Here is a 21260-nt window from a genome sequence, read left to right as displayed (position 1 = left end):
AGCCAACTCCTATAGTTGGGAGGAGGGTCGGGGGAGCACACATTTATGATTAAGAACCGCACAGTGACATAAGGCTGTGTTGTCCTTGCACAGATGCTTTCTGTGGACTGTTTTTACGGCTTTAGGTAGAGAGGCTTTCTACGCGCAGACGTTTAGTCTAAACTGACCTTTGAGTCGCTGGGCTGGAGTCTGGCAGGTGTCTTCTCAGCTCCGACGGAAGCCGACGGCCACGATGGCGTGCAGGCCTCTGTGTAGGAGTTTGCTGCTGCAAAGGGGACAGCTCACTTTTAGACACACAGTCTGAGTCCTTTACTCAGTTAAATTCATGTTTCTCTGTCACTTACTTTAAGCAAAACGGTTTTATGACAATGCATCTGAGTCTCCATTAATTCAAAGTTGCCCATTTGAGAAGAAAGTCTAAACAAGTTAATGATGATGAGGAATCTAATGTTCGTTAGGTCATTTTACGCTATATGTTAATCAAATGAAAAAAGAAAAAAAATTAATTAATCCTTAATTTTGTTGCATTTTTGACATGTTGACATGTTTCACCTAGCATGGCCATTTGTTGTCACTTTAATGTTTTGGCTTTCAATGATACATTCGAGGCGCTCTTTTTAAGGTAGGATGACAATTCAAACGCTTTCTAAAAAAAATAAAATCAAGGGCACCACTTAGCATTTTTGGTTCAATCAAAATCTGATCAAAATGACATATGGTGGGCATAAAATGTAAGGAAATTTATGTTTGGTAATTTTTTTTTTACTTTGGTACAATGAAGCTTCTTGACAATAAACCTTGTTTATTTCCATTTAAATGGCAAGGTAGGTGCATTTGTACATTTCAGCAACAAGACTTCACATGATGAAATGTAAGAAAACATTAAAAAGTACATTGCAGTGGCATAATAAAGGAAAGAAAAGTCGGAATGGGGATTGAACCTAATAACATTTCAAATAAGTTGGGTTTTTACTTCAATTTAAAAGAACTTAGGGTTCCAGACATGTAAGAAAATGTTTTTCCTCTCATGTCAATAAGATAAAATCCATAATAAATTCAAATGTGCAAGCAATTCTTGTTTTTTTAAGTCATTAATGCTGCTTGTTGTATAATTATTCCAGCCTGAAAGAGAACACTTCAACTCCATCAGTAAAAGTCTAAACCTACTGACAGTCGTTCCTCTGCTGTGTGTTTTATTCTTTGTCGTCTGAACCGGCCAATAACAACGCAGCTCCGCGATCAGCCTACCCCGGGCAAGAGCTGGATGTGCTTTAAGGCTTTAAGGCACATCCAGCTCCACTGAAGACAGCAGACTGTCTCTTTAAAGTTACTTTTTTGAGTTATTAATTTAAATATGTAATTAAACGGAGTATAAGTTGGATCTAAGAACCTAAACCAAGGTAACAAGGTGAGAAAATTTAAAATGTTCATTCAATGTTTCATAAAGGCAGACTGGGACAAACGCTTGAGTTTCAAACTGCTATCAAATTATTCTGATCATTATAATCTTCAGGTGGCTTTTAGATATTGACGACTTGACGGCGAGACGGTAGTAACCTCGTATAGAAGATCCTTCCTTCATTATCTGAACAGAGTGAAAATGCAAACCAGAGTAGTGACTTACTTAAAATAAAAAAATATGCTCTCCTCTTTTAAAGAGTTTCTTTTCATCAACTATAGTTTTTCTGAAGTCAAGCTAAAAGAAGCAACACATTTTATCTTCGGTTGCGTAGCAGCTCCCGATTCAGAGGCCAATTTATATCTTTAACTCCACAAACCGTGAGGCATTCGCTCACTGTTTTCTATCATAGCCCACACAAACCAAGGCTGAGCAAGTAAATCATCCACACCTCGTAGGCCTGACAGAGGCAGCGTATCCACGTTTGAAGTGTGTTTTTTTTTTAGGGAAGCCTGAAACACGGTTTGCTTTCTGTAAACAGATAATGCTATGAGAATCTCACAGCTGCTGTGTTGTCTTCACAGCTATGCAGAAGGAAGTATTTAGTGCATTATATGGCAGGTGGGATAGCGGCCAGGCAGACTGAACGCATGGGGTTTGGAAAAATTTTATACAGGGAGGTGTCGTAATAATGCCATGTCTGCTTCGTTCCAGGTGCTTTACTGCTGATTGCCAAGTCTTTTAAGATTCCATGCTAAACGATCGACTGGGGGATTTTGATGAAAACTAAAAGAAAAGGAGCTACAATTTCCATAACGAAAGAAGAAAGGTAGATTTATCTGCTGCTTTGCTCAGTCTGACAAGTCTTATTTAGACTAACTTTCCGTAACGCAAACACACGTTTTAGTTTTTTGGGTTTTTTTACATAAAAACCTGCTGCTGAGTAACTCAGCAGTTTAGAGAGAAAGGGATGACTCACACAAAGAGTCCGACAGGGCAGTGTGGGAGGATTTCCGAGAGCTGTGGGAGGACACCGAACGTGCACCGCTGTTTCTGTCCCTCTTGGCATCCAGGGTTGAGCAGATGTCCAAGTACAGCTCCTGAGCCTGGGAAGAAAGAGTCACGCTCAGCACAGAGGGTCCAATCTGAAGGCACAGCTGCAAAACATCACATCACGCAATTCCTTGCAAAAGTATTCACACCCGTACAACCTTTTTTTTTTTAAAACCTTGTCACATTACAGCCAAAAACATTCAGTGCAATTTCTTGGGATTTTATGTCAAGTAAGTATAAGTGCCATAGAAATAATTTATTTTGATTGTTTTTTTACAGAAAAGTTTGTTACTGAAATATTTCACCATTGCAAAATAGTTCAAGCTCAATCGGATTCGATGGAGGGAAGCAGTGAACAGAGTTTCAAGTCTTTCCACAGATTCACAGCCTGAGTGAGATCTAGATTTTCTATTTCTAACCTGTCATCCAAACCCCTTTGCTGTAGCTCTGACTGCATGTCTTTGCAGTCAGAGCAAAGACATGCAGTCAGACAGAGGTCTGACTGCATGGGACATGAGGTTCACCTTCACTTCAGATGGTGAACCTCTGTCCCAGGTTTAAGTCTTCTTCAGCTTCAAACAGGTTTTTTTTACTACTTCTCTGATTAATGCTCTTCTTCTCTACATTATTGGTTTGGATGGACAGCCATCTAGGTTCGTAGCGCGGCATTTTGTTGTGGCGGATTGAACAGTGCTGCGAGGCGTTCAAAGCATTTTCCAACCTAACATTTTTAAGGCGCTGCATATGCAGAGGAGCTCATAACTTACCTTCACAGAGGACGGCGCGATCTCAGGTGGCGAAAGCTCCTCCAGACCGAAAGCTCTCCTCCGTTCGGCTCGCACTTCGGCGTAACTAAACAACACGCGCATACATTTGTGTGAAGGTTTTCGTTTGCACTCCTATCCATACTTTTTCTAGCAATGAACAAATGTCCCGTGGCACTTGAGAAAACAAAGCCACCAGGATTACCTGACAACGGTGTGAGTGCAGACAATGAACTCGGGTTTGGAGTTCCACTGGTGGTAAGTAATGTAATAATGAGTCTGCAGCCAAATCCACTGCTGTCCCTTGGTCAGGAAGCGATAATAGCAGGATTTACCCTTCCCAAACTGCATTACTGAGGAGATGGAGAGAAAACGAAAGCGGCATTAAAGCTGTGTTCACAAGCTCCTGATTTTATCAGCCAGTCTGTACGATCTGCACAAATCCGAGATGGACTGGATGCTGCAGCGATGAAGATATGCAATAAAGAGGTAACATAAGGTTTCTTCCTTACATTGCTTGTGACACTGGGCTATTAGCTCCAAGTCATCCACATGATAGTAATCATAGCCCGAAGTTCCAAGAACCTCAAAGGGTAAATAGCCTATGATTGGTGATGCTCTGAAACATAAAAGGCGGTGATAAACATGCAAGATGATTTCTTGGGGAACTCTAAAAATGACGAGGATATCAGTTTCTCACCTGTGATCTAAAAACAGGAACTTCCACTCAAGGCTGTGTCTGGACGTGAATTCGTCACAAGGATCATCCGCGTTGCACAAATCCTAAAGCAGAATGCAGGAATACAGTGAGGCCTTTTTCCTTAATATTTCGCACCAGAGCATAAACATGATGGGGGATTTTATTGGGGGTTTGGCTTAAAATATCCTGCAGCTACAACTTTAACAAAACCTTTGTTCTGCAGGTTTCCAGAGACAGCATGAAGGTTATCACCCCAAAAAAGGAAAGTGTGAGCTGCCCTAGCATCACACATTTGGCAACTCTGCCTCACAGTTTTGTTCTCACTAAATCACTGCGTGACCATATTTGTGCGTCAGCATCAAACAGATTGAATGTTCTGAATAACTCCAAGCAGCTGTGGCCTTGAACTGAGATATTTAGTCTGCGTGAAGGACTGAGGCCAGTTTGTAATTGGAAATTCAAAGCAAGGATTTGCAATAGATTTGTCATAAGTCAAAGAATTTGAAGGGAAAATGTGAATCCGTACAGTCAAGCCTCTATTGTTGCAGTTGTTACAAACGGCCAGCAGGGCACAATAGTAAGTGAGTCTGTTTATAACACTGCACAATAAATAAAATGAAAACTTCAATTAAGGGTTGCCGATATGGAAAACACAGCATGGCTTTGTTTAAGGTTAGATGAAAATCATATCACAAATTTGCTACTTAAAATTTTCAAGTGAATCATTAATGTCAGGCACAAGACTTGCCGTTCAGTCTGTCTGACTGTTTAGCAAACTGAACATTTTTATTTTAATTTAGAAAACCGATAACAACAACAACATTTAGGTAGAGAGCACTCTTGTAAAATTATAGAAAGAAATTTAAAGTTGATGTTTCTGAAAAAGAGTACAGAACAGTGATGGGGGAGGAGGGGGGGTATTGCATTTTCCATTAAAACCTTTCAGATTTCCTTGTTTCACAAAGTCTTTAGTAAACTCGTATCGCTTCAACAGAGGATCTTTGCAGATGAAGCAGTTTGCTGAAGCGCTACGCTAACATTAGTTTCCATTCTTTCTTTTGATATAATTGGTTGATGAGTTGCCTTGTGCCATGTTTGTTGCGGATCCGGTTCATCGTGTCTGAGCAGAACTTATTCTGATGCTTCACAAATTAAGCACCATGCTTTAAATCTCTTTATTCTTAACATCTGGTGTTATAGTGGTGTGCTGTGCTGTTAATGTGAGGGGGTGGTAAGCATGTTATACCATACAGACAGGATGCTGTAGCAGCCAAAACAGTCTTTATCACTATGGTCAACAGTGTAAAGGGTAAAAAAAAAATACAAATTGGTTATTTACAAAATACATTTCTGATTCACCCACAAATAAAAAAAAGTTGCGCTATATTGTTTCATACGATATTTTTCGTTGAATTCAGTGACTTTTCTGTAACAAGGACATTACAATCTTTCATCTTCCTATTTTAGCAGAGAATTGGCATGCTCTAATTTTTCATGATCTAATATAATTACAGGACCCACCGTTTAATTCAACAGATCCAATAATGTTATGCATAAATCCTTGGATGATGTGATTGGATGGAATCAATGTGCCATACTCAACTAAAGTAGCACAAGAAATGTGCAGACTTCATATCCTCACTAAGGACCAAAAGGTGTCATGTCCTTGGCTCTTTCTTATTAATAACATGCAGAACACCGCCTATTGCTTTATTTTTTTAGGAGTTCTAAGCATAGGCAGATGAAACGCAATCTGTAATACTACGCTACAAATCTTAGGCCTTAAAATGCTCCTACCTTCAGGAACTGTGGAGTGACTAATCGTACAGTTGCTATGAGGCAGACCTGCTCCTCCAGCGACGACTGCAGGCTTCTCGGTAACGTCAGTTCATGCCCGTTACAAGAAGATGTAGGCACTGTGTGGAACAAGTACATTTTCTTGTCAAAAGTTGTTAGAATAACACAAATCGTTTTATATCTTCTTAAAGGAAGGTTTCTTACCATTGTTATGAAACTTGAAATCTCCAACAAACTTGACATACTCGTACACAGGAGGCTCTTTGGGGTCAATGTTACCCCTGGCTAGATGGCAGCAAAATTCAATATGTGCCTCACCTGCAAAATTGAGATATTTTCCTGTTTATAACTCATACGTATTAGAATTTAATGTCAATTTACCTCACATATAGAGCTTTGCAGAAGTATTCATACCCTATTTGAACAATTTTACATTTTGTCATTTAGATTTTATGTAGTTGAGCAACAAAAGGTAATTCAATTCAATTCAATGTTATTTATATAGCGCCAATTCACAACACACATCATCTCAAGGCACTTTACAAAGTCAATATTTACCTGTAAAGTGGAAGGAAAAATATATGTTGTTTTCTAAATTATTTTTTACAAATAACGATCTGAAAGGTGTGGCATGCATTTGTATACAGCCTCCTGTACTCAAATACCCCTGCTGCACTGGCAAAGTATAAATAAAATTGCCTTCAGAGCCCATCAAATTAGTAAATACAGGGTGGCACATTGGCGCTGGGGCAGAAGGACGCGACTTAAGTACGGAGGTCTCAGTCATCGACGCGGTTCTGTCGCGCTTGAGTACAAACCCCGAGACCTATGTCATTCTCTCTTCACCTATTTCCTGTCTGCCAACCATCAAATAAAGACCACTATCGCCACAAAATAATAATAATTATTATTATAATAATAAGGAGGGCATTAATCAGAGAAACAGCCTAAGGGCCAAAGGAAACTCTGATGGAGTGGTGAGAGAATCTGTTGCTAGGACCTTTAGTTCGATATGCTACATATCTATCCTTCATGAACGGTCAGAAGAAAGCCATTGTTAAAAGACCTCCAACAGAGATTTTGCTTGGATTTGCGCCATGTTGTGTTGCTATTTCTGATTTCAGTAGCCGAAAGGGGACAAACTTGTCAGCCTTACGCATTTTCCATATCTGTGTTCTATATGAAGACGCGCTGTCAATGGAGGAGAATAAACAAGCAAAGACAACCGTAGATCGCTTTATTTGTTATCTGTTGAAATGGAGGACCATTTACACTCTTTGCCCAACAAGAGGGAAAAGAAAGTAACGAAGAAAATAAAAAGAAGTAACCGGGAGAAAACTAGAGTCTATATCAGCACAGCTATTATTACCAGGTGGAGTGGAAATAATTTATGAGGGAGTGGGGATTCAAAATGGATGCAGAGGTTGCAGGCTTTATACTGGACAGGTAAGTTAATTCAATATAACAGTGAAGTTTATTTTGGCGTTATGTTAGAAACAGGGCAGTTTAGTCCAGCATCTACTCTGTCCTCCCAGCAGAGAAAGCTAGTTTGCTCGTCTTGTCTCCCTCTCCCTGTCAAGAATATTCACGTGTGCGTGGTGGAGTGATATCAGCCGGTTCACGGGTCCATAGCACAGCAGCGCAATCAGGTCTCTTTATAACTTGTGTTTATAGTGGCTTGTTTTAGAGCCCAAATAAGCGACTGCACGTTCAGTAATGAGCCCAAAAATATTATGCAACTCACGGCATTTAGAAGCAACTTTAGAAAAAAACAAGCGGACTTGGCAACAGTGCCAAAAAGGATTTAAATATATATATATATATATATATATATATATATATATATATATATATATATATATATATATATATATATATATATATTTCACACAATAACTGTAGGTATTAGCTATTAGCAGTACCTAATACATGGAGGACTTGATGACATTGTCACATTTATGAAACTCTACGGCTTCCATAGTAGTTATTACGCGCTAAATGGGGAGGTTTTTTGGAATTCATTTAGCGCACCGCTAGATGATGTGCAAATATGAAAACCTAACACGCTGGGGCTTTAATCATTCAGTTTTTTGTTTAAAAGTGTTTTAAAACACTTTGTGTTGGGCTTTCATGGAAATTCCCATTAAGATATTTTTTTCCCCATCTCAAAACGTGACAAAGCTCAAATGGTCTGAGTCCTTTGGTAAGGCCCTGTAATGCAAGCTTTTTTTTACACTTGCACTGCAATTTGATAAATAGCTTTTATTAAAGTCTACACTCATAATTCAAAAGCTAGAGCTTTGGGTAATCTTTGCAGTGACGCATTATATCATTTAAGTGCTTAGATTGTATTTTAAAGGTCTGCAAATTTGACATCCACAGAGAAAACCACTGCTTAAAGCACAGAAAGCTTACTTGAGATTATTTCCTTTTACTAATAGTTTAGGTTCCATACATTGAAATCAGGCTTTAATATTGTTAAAAAGCCAGACTCTTGTTCAACCAGATGGATCTCCAGCAGAGCTGATGATTGCTCCAGACATGGCTTTGAGACAGCCACTGAAGGCCTCTAATGTTGACCGGAGACACTGACGATTCACCCTCTCTCTTCCTCCGAAAAAGCCCATCAGAAACACAGGATTAAGGTCAGTGTCTTTGCCCTCCCATGCCACACTGCCTTGGATTACTGTGTTAACATAACAGTGATTTAAAGTCTTAAGTATGATACTAAGCTGATTCCTATTATTAGCTAAAAGTCTAATTATAGACAAGTTAATCAGAACCCCAATAAACCACACACCCAAAAGTGGTAATTTCCCCTATTTACAAAGAGCTGAATGAGGACCTCAGGATCTCTGCTGATGTCTGGATATTAAGATATCAAGAGTCTGGTGTCTGTTTTGTATTTTAAACAAGGACCCAGTAGGTGAGAACAAAATAAAGAGCAACAGCTTCCGTACTGAGTGCAGTATTCCTCTCTTGCGTTACATTTGCTTTACCTCCTGTGAATAAAAAGCCCATCTAGAGGCTTGAACCTTTGTACTTCTGCTGTGTTTCAGCATGATGACCCAGACAAGGATTGTGCAGCGAGGCCTCTCAGCAGGATACTCACTGTCAAGGAAATCAGCAGCAACGGGGTCAGTCATCAGCATGTGGGATGATAGCAGCTTATACACCTCCCCGTGTTCCCGCTCCGGGAGGAAATTCAAGATATTTTGGTCCACCATATCTGACTGGTAGAAAAAGAGACAGATGTGTGTCAGTCATTGCGTGCTGACAAGACTTTAGGTCGCTTGTGTGTGTCGTCTTATCCCTTTGTATGTTTTGTCAGAGCAGCTCATTTATGACTGACAGCTTGTTTTAAAGAAAGAAAAATCAAGAGTGAAAGTATGTGCCTATTCTCTTATTTTCTTTCTTTCTTTCTTTCTTTCGCATCTGGGCTTCCATCACTCTGTGACCTTTAGCATTTTGGGTAATGTCATTCGTGACAGGTGTGAGCATGTGCCACCATGAGACTCCGTCCGGCTGGCTAAACATTACACTGGCAAATAAAATGGAAGTTTATAACACTTGAAATATATTAGCCAACAATTATTGCACACTAAACATTCCTTTGCAATCTCAATATGGCACACAGTGAGATTGCAAAGACAATATATTTGCAATATATCGTGCAGCCTTAATTTGCCCTGTTACAGCTTTAGTAGTTGTCTTGCCTTTTACACTTGCACGTCTCCCATGATGCTTTGTTTTTATAAAACTTCGATAAGCTTAGTATATACGAAGCCGTAGTTTTCAACCAAGGATTTTGCCTAAAAAGGTGAACCAACCGGGCCCTATGTGAAAAAATCCCCCCCTCCCCACAAAATCATGTTAACTGTCATTCAGCACCTTTTCTAAAAAGCACAGACTTTACCTCTTAATGGGCAAATGAAAAAAACAAAATAAAGGTTTTAAATGGCATAATCAAAGTCCAGAGTTAAATCCAGCCAGTTAAACAGGCCATTATTGCTGAAAAAATATCCTCTCCTCATGGCAGAGTATATTGCTTATCCTCTGCCATGTGGATGTACAGCTGCTTATTGGCAACAGATAGCGGGTAAGAGTAACCACTCTGATTCTCCCTAAAGATGCTCTTTGTAGGAGTGGATAAGATACCTGAGCGTGGTGAAAACAGAAATCTATTCAGTGACCAAAAAAGTCTCTTCCTAAGAAAACATTTTGTTCCAGGGTCGTAAAACCTATGGAATCATGGCTTTAAGAAAAGACAGACAGTGTTTCATTGGCATGAAAGGAGGTGCCCTTATTATAACGATTTGACAAAAGTGAGATCTTTAGCTACTTCTATTCACTGCTGCGCTTTGTGTCCCACTTTAAAGAAAATCCACCATGACTGTGGTTGGGAGACAAACTAAGAATTTTCTGTATTACAGTTTTCCTCTTGGTTGGTCATTCACCACATTGGTGAATTATAGAAAGAAATTGACCCATTGGACCCATTTAAATCCCTGAGTTTGATGCTAGTCTGTTAAGTCTCCAGGCTGCTGCTCTAAGACAACTCCCCTCCTCGTCAAGGGATAAATCGCCGTACAATCTTCTAATTTATCTTTGCGCTAGGAAGTCACAATGTTGGAGACTTTCGTCTTCTGTTATGCATCAATGGCTTTTCTGTATGTTACCTCATCAACTTCCTTCTGCAATGAGGTGAAAAGAAGAATAACTGCTGGCTTACTGACTTCTCCAACTTACCGGTAGATGGCCAATAAGTGACGACACGCTGTCAGACACATATATAATGTTGCCATCTGTTGTCAATGCAACGAGGAAACCATCCAGGGCCTGTAAGAAGTGAATGCATGAAGGTTATCAGATGGTCACTAACAGAAGTTTCAGATTTATGTGACATTTTCCTTTAGTCATTCTTGCTATTCATTTATAAATATAAATATAATATGTACACTCTTTTTCATTAGTCAGAATTCAAACCAAATCATCTGCTTAATGGACACATCCTGCCGAGCTTTACCTCTAACATGAGCTGAGTGAACTCTTCATTACTGAGGAATGAGGGTTTCCAGTCCTGCTTCACGTCACAAATTTCATTCTGCGCAGTGATGTCTGAAAACAATGGGAGGATGACTCAAAGTCAGGGATCAAGATTACAAAGTGGATGAAATGATCCACAGATGTTTGAGTTGGCGACACAAGTTGTTGCATTTACCTTTCTGTTTCTGTAAGAAGTCAATAGTCCTCTGCAGTATGGTGGATTTGTCCATCTTGCGTGGATGGCCTTGACCCTGCAGCATGGTGCATAGCTCCTTGATGAGCACATTGAATTGGTCTCTTCTTTTCTTTTCGGATTTGTTGCGAGATGCTCTGCAGAACAAAGCAGATGAACAAAAACAGAAAAATGACAGCATAAGAGAAACAAAACAGACGTGGAAAACTACCAAAACTACCAAAAACCTGACATTCTTCATTCCTATTTATTTTATTGCCTTCCGAATTAACATGCTAATATTATAGTCGATTCTAATGAGTTTTATGTAAATAAAATTTGTTTAAGGAGACGGGAACTTTTGAAAATAGGACATTTAATTTCAGGTTGATCAAGCTGTAAAAAAAATCTTTCTTTTCTGCTCTCTTCTATTTATTTTTCTAATAAAATTTACAATTTAATAAGATGCTACAACCCTGCATGGAGAAGCAGGTATAAACAACAGATTTGAACAAAATCAATCTAAAATTCTCAAAGAGTATATACACATATAGTTTATAAGTGTGCGTATTTATCTTGCATTAGTTACTGTACCTAAAATCAAACAGGCAGTGACTTTTCTGAGTCAATTATAACAACTTCTGGTAGCTTCAGCTTGATTGCTTTCTTTTGCAGGTAATGTTTAACTTCTCTTCTCCATGTGTTTGTACAGCTGTGTTGATCATTTGCTTCAAAGTTTTTATTTTTTTATTATCTTGTCATCACGGTTTGGCTTTTTCAGGTGTCCAAAAGAATGTTTAACTGTTCCTTATCAGAAATAGCCTCGTTTCTTAAGTAACTGAACAGTAAAATAACCCCCAATATAAGTTGGTTACCACCTCTGAACACGGAAATTCATATTGCATGAGAGCAGTTGAATTAACACACGGGTTAAGACAATGTGGGTTGGACTTGGCCCTAGAAACAGGGATAATGAGAGAGAACTGACATACTCAAACTAAGAGATGTAGCAGTAAACTTGTAGGCAGGTGAAGGTACCTTTTTGCCCTGTCCTTCTCATCTTCATCCATTAAGTCCTCCACGCAGCTGTTGGTACTGCAAGCACAAGGACAGACAAGTTAAAGGTTGTTTCAGGCTAATATCATGGTACATTTGACTTTGTAACTGCAAAAAAATGGTTGCCAAAAATCAACAGCGACTCAGCCTTTTTAACTTTAAGCTGTCGATGAAGCAGAAGCATAAAATGTACCCAGATATTATATTACCATTTACCTTAGTGGCATGTGTAAATATGCGTCTGTTGTGTTCAACGTGTCAAAGAGCGTTGTGATAATTAACTCGGCTCTTAAAAAGTTAAACATGTGAAGAAAAGGCTCATTCATTCAGATCAGGGTCAGAGACAAATCTCCACAGTTTCTACCATAACTCTGTTCGTATAATCTGGTAACAAAGTTCAAGCTGGTGGCGATCTTACGTTTGAATCAGGTCACTGTGCTAGATGGGAGGAAAAAAAACAGCTCAATGTTTAAGGAGACATACAGCAAGCCTCCAAACTTTATGGCATCCCTGGTTTAGATCCCTAAAAAGCTTTGATAAGGTAATCTTTTACTGCAAGAACATAATGTCACAAAGAAAAATGTGGGACAATTTATTTGACTACTTTTATATAGAGGGAATAATTTCCTAGTTAGCAAGTAATCCCTTTTAACAAAATCAGCAGCATCCATAACAGTATTTTAAAAGTACCCTTTTAAGTTGACCATTGGAACTTTTAATAAGCAATATATTTGTTTCTTTTTCCAAGAGGAACCAATTAGGAAATAACATCTAAAATCAGTGAGGTGGGGTAGTGGGCTATCTTAACAGACGGAAACAGGGAGCTGTAGTTGGACTTTAGAAAGGACGGGGGAGACTGTAGCTCCTTTCAGATCCTTTTTTCGATCTGTTACCTACCATATGTCTATATTATCTACATGTGTTCATTTCCCATCTCAGTCAACTGAAAGGTCCCAACACTAAACGTGAGCTGGTGTTGACCCATCTATATTCTGCTCCTGCTCCACCTCAGGATGTAGGGACAAACCCACAACCAATACGCACTGTAAATAGTAATACGTGATTGTGGGAAAACTGTTGACCAAACCAAAGAACGAAGACATCGTCCCATCCTCTATTTTTTTATTTTTTTGTGAAGCATTTTGATCAGCAGTATCTGATGCAGATTATTACATGCTGTGGATGATGCTTATATAATGGTGCTTATATGTAAATAATCAAATCTATTTGGACAGCAGACTTGTGCACAGATCATACAGAGTGAGGTTTTCCCATGGGGAAATCCTACATGTCTTATGTAGATGAACGCTGCCCGTTAAGAGACCGTGCCCGTTTGGTTCTGCAACTCTAGCTGCATGATCTGAAAGCACACAAGGTCCGTGAAAGGACAAAGGGGTTAGGATTGAGCTTTTGGTAGCAAAAAATATATATATATGTTATTTCTGATGGTGGATCGGTGATGCTGTGGGCCTGTTTTTCTACCAAGACCCTGTGAACCTTGTCAGTGTGCATAGCATCATGACCTCTTTAAAATACCAAGAGATTTTTAAATACATTTTGCCTGAAAACTGAAAATGTGTTAAGTTTAAGTCTGTCAATAGGACAATGATGCAAAACATATAGAAATTATTTGATTCCTTGGACACAACATCACAAAACTAATCTCAAAACTCTTCTGTCATAACCATTTCAGTCCTCAGACCAAATTCCTAATACAAACCTGGGGTCTGTATTTAACCCCAACAAACATGTAATATGTTGTGCTTCTTTTCAAGTCCTTCAAAATACCTTATACATATAAGACCTTTAATAAGGACATGTATGTTTTAATTAATAAAATACTGTTATGTTATTTCAACAATACACTCTGATGAGCAGGCATGCAGTTGTATAAGTGGGGAATAAATGTATTTATGACCACAGACCAATGTTAGTGTGGGGTAATACCAGTGGCGGCTGGTGAAAAAAAATCTTGGTGGGGCTGGCCAATAGATTTCCCTGCCTAACCCAGTACATGCATTTAAATTAAAAGTCGGAAAATTACTACAATTCCACAATAAGCATTTAATGAATAAAAAACATTGTTCACAAAGGATTATTTTGGTGTTTTTGTCTTATTAATCCTTTTCACAGACTCATGCCAGAGGGTTTGCATACATTGTACATGTACGTATATTATTACAAAACAAACGTTTACGTCTTGACTTTAATATGTATCCTAATTTTTTATTTATATAATGATTTAAGTAGAACAATGACTAGTGCAAAATTAAGTTGTATTTACCGGAGATGAAGTGTAGACTGCAAATTCTGTCTTAGTATGATGGCTCATTTCATGGATTCATTGAAATGATCCATTTCTTTCTTATTTCTTTGTCCTTCGGTAAACGAAACAAACGTACAGCCAACGATTTTGAATGCTTCTGTGTGCAACCGGGAGCACAACAAGTCGTAGGCATTGTTTAGATTCCAAAAATAAACTAAAAGTACGCTCTAATTCACCCGTTTTGTCACGCTGGTAAGCGAAAACAGTGCTGTGTTTGCCGACCACCGTGACCCGGATGTAGCGCGGATGTAGCTCGTGACGTCACGCGTGAAGTGCACCTATCACTGTGCAGCTAGGGCTACGACTCCAGGAGCCCCAAAGCCATTCATTTTGGCGATGCTGATTGGCCAAATATTTATAAATCTTCCCTAGCAACAGTATACGATTGGTTATTTCGCTACACTTGTAGGGCTACTTCAGTCACAGCCCCAAAAGTGTAGAAGAAGAGAATGATACGTTCTGTTGGTGGAAATGCACTGTTAAATGATAGAGTAAATCAGTAGAAGTGTTTTAATAATTCTTATTACATGTAGCCACGTACTATTAAGTAAAAACTGACTTTAATAATACTTTTAAAATTTATATATATTTTGACTTCTCCCCTCCACATCTAGGGAGGGCAGCGCCCGAGCGCCCCCTATGGGCCAGCCGCCACTGGGTAATACTCACTCCCATTCTCTAAGGGTGGACGGGCACGGGCCGCCGAAGTCTGAAAGGTTGTCCATAATCACTCCCTCTGCCAACCAGGCCCCTTTTGAAGTCTTGGAAGTCCCATCCGTCCTCAACTTGTCGCAACGTACTATTGGAAAAACCTATAAGGGACCACTAGACCACCACCTCCTCGATTCCTCTGAAGGAATACAGAATCCTGTGAAAACAGAAAGAGTGACAACAGTGTAAACGTCAGCATGCTGTATAGACTGATTAACGTCGTTATACATAAAGTAAAAAAAAACACACACATCATGCAAAAGAACCTTTTCCTGGGGTTTACTGTAGTCGCTTACAGTTTTAGATTATTTGTCGCGCTATCTGCCTTGAGTAAATACGTCTGTCCAGCTAAGCTAGGGCAGGGGACACGCATCATTTCGATTCCTCAAGAAAAACTGTAGCAACACGTTGCACCACTCTTCCATCGATAGTCTGTTTTTGTTCAAGTTTTGAAAAATCGAAAGAACGCAAAGTTTCTGTCAGCAGCTGTGTAGTCAGATAGCCACACTGACCCAGTTCCAGTGGCATCTGTGAATGTCCGTGCCAATAACTCTACCTTCACCCTGATAAACAGATGATGTGGAAGCCATTTGTTCCCAAGCCCTTTTTTTTCCCACTCTCCAGAGTGCTTGGGAAGCTGCCTACTTCCTGAACACCAAAATCACTCAAAATAAAGTACATTCACACCGATAGCCATCTAGTTATGAATATATTTATCCTTATTCACGCCGACATAGAAAGCAACTAAATGTAACACCTAACAGAAAAACTACCTTGCCACGAGAATACAACCCATATATATTTCTAAATGAAAGGCTACAGTGTGAAAAAGCAGAAATGTATAAACTAGTGAGCATTTCCATAAGCTGCCCACGAATGCAACATTCCCATTTGGACCCAGTTTGAGTAAATTCAAATTATTTACATACAGCAATTCACAACAAACGCAAACCACATAAAGAACATTAAAAAGAAAATCCAATTTATGTACAGAAACACAGTCAATTGAATACAACCACACAGACAGCTTCAAAGTCAGCCCATGCAATCTAATTTGATCCTAGCTATCAAACAAAGCAGTCAAGAACGGTTTACGATTAAAATTGGTCAAGACGTTTTCCAACTAAAGAAATCCAGCAGGTTACGTTATTGAGGCGCTGACTTTGCAGCAATCCCTCATACTGAGCATGCGTGGCGGAACAGCAGAAAGGAAAACTCCCCTCATGCTCAATCTTTTCATCCTTAATAAGTCTTGAAAATGTGAGCAAATAGGCCACACCTGGCCAGCAAGCTGCTCATCTGTGAATTTTTCAATCACTTTCAAGCTCCTGGGAATTGAAGCACTAACTTACATCTAAAAAATATATTTTCAAACTCACCAGACTACACCCCAAACACATTTCAGTGGTTTTATTTCTAAAATCCTCTATTTTGGTGTTGAGAAAATAGACTATTAAAACTGTTCTTATAAACCACTAAACTGTGATTTTATATGAGCTCTCTTAATTATTGCTGTCATAATTTAACATTTTGCCGCAGAATCTGTGTATGTATGTCCACCAGGGGAAGGTATTTTTGAAATAAATTAGGGTTTTTGAAAAGGCGGAGAGCTCTTGTGACCTAGAAATCTGCCAGAGGCAGGCTCATCTTTTAACAACTCAGCAGAAATCAGAGTGCAGCAACCATTTTCACACGTTTTGTTTATGGCAGGCTTGAACAAACAGCAGCGAAAACCTTTAATATAAACTAAAAACCAGTTTAAAGATTGCGGTCCTTGGGTAAAATCAGGAGACCAAACATTCAGAACATTTTGTTCCTTTTACTGATTCATAGACAATACTGGGCTACCAATTTGCTTTCAGTTTGATTAAAATAGTAAATTATTGTTTGGTTTGTAAATAAAATTAACGACGTATCAATTTCTTTTGGGCTATGAATATAAGTAAGTCGTTTTAATGCAGGCAGTCATCAGTGTTTGTTTTATTCTAAGTAAACAAGGAGTTGCCTCAGGCCAGATTGTAGCATAGATTGCTGGTTCAATCATTACAATACAATAAGAGCCGCTATCTCAGAAATAACAGCTTACCAGAAACACAAGAGATAGGAAAAAGAACTAATAAAAAGACTGTTCCAATTAGCATGGGCTGATGAAGTTTTATTTCTTTTTCCCAATAAAAAAGCAATACATTCTGACAGGAGATAAGGATATCTAAAAACAGGAGTCTTTTTTTTTCTAACTTAAGTACTTTCTTTGTTATCATGGACCTTTTCAACACCTCCACAGCATACATGTAGATACCATGATATGTAACTGGCCATCGATGACAGCTCGAGCCAAATTGAAGTAGATTTTTGTGCAACCAAAGGTTAGGAGTCATGCTAGTTTGACTTGAATCCATCAACACTAGAAAGTTCACTTTAAAACATTTTACTAGGGATAGGGACAATAATTCAATATCAATATAAATCGCAATCTAACTTTATTCAATAAAGGTGATATGACATTTCCAATATTTTAATATACATTACAGTCTATGATTACAGCATTTGTCACTGACTGACGTTTTGGGTTTTATGTGATTTTATGTGTTTTATTTTTTAAAGCGAATATTTCTAAAATGTTATATTGGAGGAGTTTTATAGACATTGCAAAAATAAGTTGTACAGGCATATATTGTGGGCATTCTTTGCAGTCTTTCTGGGGCTTTTATTTTGTTTATAACGATATTGTAATTATATCGCACTGACCGAAATTAAGAAATATTTCATGATATAATTTTTTTTCCATATCGTCCAGCCCTACATTTTACCTACATTACTGCGAACTATCTCCTTTATATGGACCCGTCTCATTCAGTAAATAACTGATATACCAGTAGTTTTGTGACTGAAACGAACTGAGAGCTGCAGAATACATCGGCTCATCATCTCAATGTAAAGAAAATCACAAAGGAGGACATTATACTTCTAGCACCATGCACTCATCCTCTGCGTAACTGTAGCATATCTGGACATGTAGGTATAAAGTGATGCAGAATTTAGTAACCCAGAGCTCACAGAGAGTAGACGGGAGACGGAAAACAGAGTTGAGCTTGTGGAAAATGTTGGTGAATCACAACTGATACAATAATATTGTAATAGGAGGTTTTCCTAAAACGATGCAGCGATGACAAAAGCATAAAGACGTATTTATCTCACTTTACTAACATTCTTGGAGTCAGCTTTGGTTATATGCTCATGGTGGGAACCAGTAATATTGAAGAAAACTTAAGAATGCTTTCCATAGACCTGTGACAACTAAATTGCCTAGAATTGACGCAGTAAAGCTATCAATTTGTGAAACTCAAGACATTCTTTTCTTTTTATGTTGGCAGCATGAATCCATGTGACTGTAAAGCTGTATGTTAAGTGAAACCACATTTTTTTAACTGTATAAAGGTTAAACCCTAACTTGTAGAGTGAACAGCAAGAAAGAGAAAAATTGTTCTTCATATACTTATTCCTTCTGAGTGTTTACAGCCTTTCACTATGAACTTGAACACACACCACCAGCTGCTGAAGTTAAAGTTCATGATCAAGACAGTACGTTAACACGCTGTACAAGGGAATGGGAAGGGAACAATTACTTATAATTCTTCACAGGGCATTCCTAAAAGTACACTCAGACAAATTCTGGTTTCCTAGAAAAACTAGAACTCCTTCCAGGGAAAAAAAGTCCAAGTTGTCATAACTGAGTGCAGCAGCTCTCCCTAAAGATGGTTATGGAATGTAATACGCAACGATCCATGGCCTCCATTACAGTGTGACACAGATCGGAAATCATGAGGTCAGATTTCTCCATGTTGGTAGGTAAATAGTATTTCTCAACACATGAAAATTTCAACCGTATTGCTGCAACATCATTGGAGGAAAAATGTAAATAGCATAAAATGATCATAATCCAATTTCCTCGTAAATTTATGTCACTTTTTTCAGCTGACTGAATTGCAGTATGCTCGCTTGGATTCATAGCTTTAACATAGCCTTTTGCAAAAGAAGACCTTCATTATGGTAAAATTTACAATTTTACCACTATTATCTTTTTTTTTTGGTACTTTTATACTTAGTTTTCTCTTACCATCTGTTTTGTTCTAATATGTAATATTAACTCCACTGCTCTGTTCTACACCTGTTGGGCCGTCAATCATTATTCATCTGCTTTCTCTATTTTCACTGTGACTTTCAGGCTTGATTTCATTAACTGTGGTGGGTTTTAGCTCAGCTTGTTTCTGTCCCTACCCTCCTCTTCTGCTATCCAGAAATTGATTTTTCTTAAAATATTTGACCCTTGATTTGTTCCCAAACTCTGTCTATGCAGTCTGCTACACTGACTGTTCATCTGGTTTTGACCCCTCCTCAGCAAATAAACCTGATAGTTTGGATTTTACAAACCTCTGCTGTCCTGCTTTTGAGTCACGCATCCAGCTCACATGACGAAAACCATTATATTCAGGGTGCAACGCCATATTAACATAATGTTTTTCTTCAAAGAGAAGAAGTATCCAGTTGTTGTTGGTGCAACCTTTTCTGGTGAAGCTGTTATTTTGGGCTCCAGATCTTGAGGTGTGTGCTTTAAGCTAAACATTCCATGTTTGAGACTGTTATTTTGAAACAGGAAAGGAAATAATACTTAAGTAATCTTGTAATGATAGCGTTGACTAGAAAACTCCTTGTTGGGCTAACTAAGAATACTCAGTTATCAAAGGATTGAAGAATCTTCAACTAAACTAACCATTAGCCAACACAGCTCAGTTGCAAAGGTACAAATAAGGCTTTACTATCTTTAAAAAAAAAAATCTGGCAGCATTTAGGGTAGAAAAAAGAAAATTTGACATTGAGTGGCACACAAGATTTGCGGAGGACCGTATGTAACCACTGGGAGGATAACAACGACTGAAGAAGCTAACGTTGGCATTTGCTTCTTAGTAGTCTCAGGTTTATATTAGAATTAGTTATGCATAGAAACTATTATATATAGGATAGGGTTATGGTTGCACAATGTATCACAAATGTATTGTCATCCCAATATCATGGAATGCAATATGCATATCGCAAAAAAAAAAAAAAAAAAAAAATGTTAGCTAATTATTTAAGCACCCTGCATTCCTGCTCTCAGCGCCCCTAATGTTTGGTGACATTTGTTGTTTGATGCAACATAAAAAGTTTGGGAAGGTAAAGTTGATAAGAAACTACAGCTAAGTTGTTTATTAGCCAAAACATCACAAGCTGGACAGACGCAATCATTTAAATAAAACATTGTGCGTGAGATGGAAATGATGAATGTTTTTGATTTTTTTAGTAGCTAAATAGACTATTCATTATCTGGGCTCTGTTTGCCTAAAGAAGAAAGACGCTTTAATTTATCTGTATTTCTCACACGCTATATCATCATCACAACATTTACTAATATTATTGCATATCACAAGTTTTCCTAATATCGTGCAGCCCCAACTATTGTTGTAAAATGAATCAATACAAAAAAAAAATATTAGTAGACGATACTCATTTGTGCCAAAAGCAATAAAAACAGATCCATTCACATGTGCCCAAATTGTCGCACTTCTTTCGACTGCTTAAATATGAGCAGGCGCTGCAGCTCAATGAACTGCTGCAGGAAGTTTAAACTCTGCTAACATGTTGAGTACAACCAGTAAAACATACGCGACCTTCTTTATCGACGAGGCAAACAAAAAATCGTCGTTCAGAGAAACTTTCTTTATAAGGCAGGCGAACAAGATATTAAAGAAATACTGAACCATATCACATGCTAAGCTATGCTACAAGAAAAAAAAACTACAAGTTAATGCTACAAGCTAACGCTACGAGACTACTGTGTAAGAGGAACATAAAAAGGCCAGTAAGGCTCGTGTATTTGCAACAGTGACATAGTAAACCTCCCAGAAACCTTAAGCTAAGGCTGTCTGTTTAAATATTACCTAAAGTTCTGTCGGTCTGAGTTCCCCCGTTGAGATGCGCTTTCCAGGTCTGCAGTTCTGAACCACGCAACGCTCAGTTCTACTGCGGTACGAATCAACGCAGGAAAATGTTTATGAGCTGAAGGCTGTTCTATTGCTTCACTGTTCATCTACTAACGAATAGTGAAGCAACGAAACAAACCAGTGCACCCCCCTCAATTGCCTTTTAATTTAGTTGTAAAGTTGTTGGAGGCTAATGTGGCTAATAATAACACTGAAGCT

General features: G+C 38.4%; 1 protein-coding gene across 3 annotated transcripts in view; it reads right to left on the bottom strand.

Annotated features, from left to right (window-relative positions):
• Nucleotides 1-21260, bottom strand: part of npas2 (neuronal PAS domain protein 2) — a 57037-nt gene that overhangs the window by 7051 nt on the left and 28726 nt on the right. For all 3 annotated transcript variants that reach the window (XM_036143309.1, XM_036143310.1, XM_036143308.1), the window contains exons 2-15: nucleotides 14983-15181; nucleotides 11970-12026; nucleotides 10935-11089; nucleotides 10740-10831; nucleotides 10463-10552; nucleotides 8826-8946; nucleotides 5918-6031; nucleotides 5714-5832; nucleotides 3917-3999; nucleotides 3729-3835; nucleotides 3422-3569; nucleotides 3220-3304; nucleotides 2379-2505; nucleotides 168-265 (exon numbers count right to left, since the gene is read on the bottom strand). In XM_036143309.1, coding sequence (XP_035999202.1) covers nucleotides 168-265; nucleotides 2379-2505; nucleotides 3220-3304; nucleotides 3422-3569; nucleotides 3729-3835; nucleotides 3917-3999; nucleotides 5714-5832; nucleotides 5918-6031; nucleotides 8826-8946; nucleotides 10463-10552; nucleotides 10740-10831; nucleotides 10935-11089; nucleotides 11970-12026; nucleotides 14983-15038 — 1452 coding nt within the window. In that variant the 5' untranslated portion in view covers nucleotides 15039-15181. The remainder of the gene's footprint in view (nucleotides 1-167; nucleotides 266-2378; nucleotides 2506-3219; nucleotides 3305-3421; nucleotides 3570-3728; nucleotides 3836-3916; nucleotides 4000-5713; nucleotides 5833-5917; nucleotides 6032-8825; nucleotides 8947-10462; nucleotides 10553-10739; nucleotides 10832-10934; nucleotides 11090-11969; nucleotides 12027-14982; nucleotides 15182-21260) is intronic.

This window comes from Fundulus heteroclitus, chromosome 11 (genome assembly GCF_011125445.2).
Source record: "Fundulus heteroclitus isolate FHET01 chromosome 11, MU-UCD_Fhet_4.1, whole genome shotgun sequence".
Lineage (NCBI taxonomy): Eukaryota > Metazoa > Chordata > Actinopteri > Cyprinodontiformes > Fundulidae > Fundulus > Fundulus heteroclitus.
Note: the sequence above shows the minus strand (reverse complement) of the source record. Positions and strands in the feature narration are given on the sequence as shown.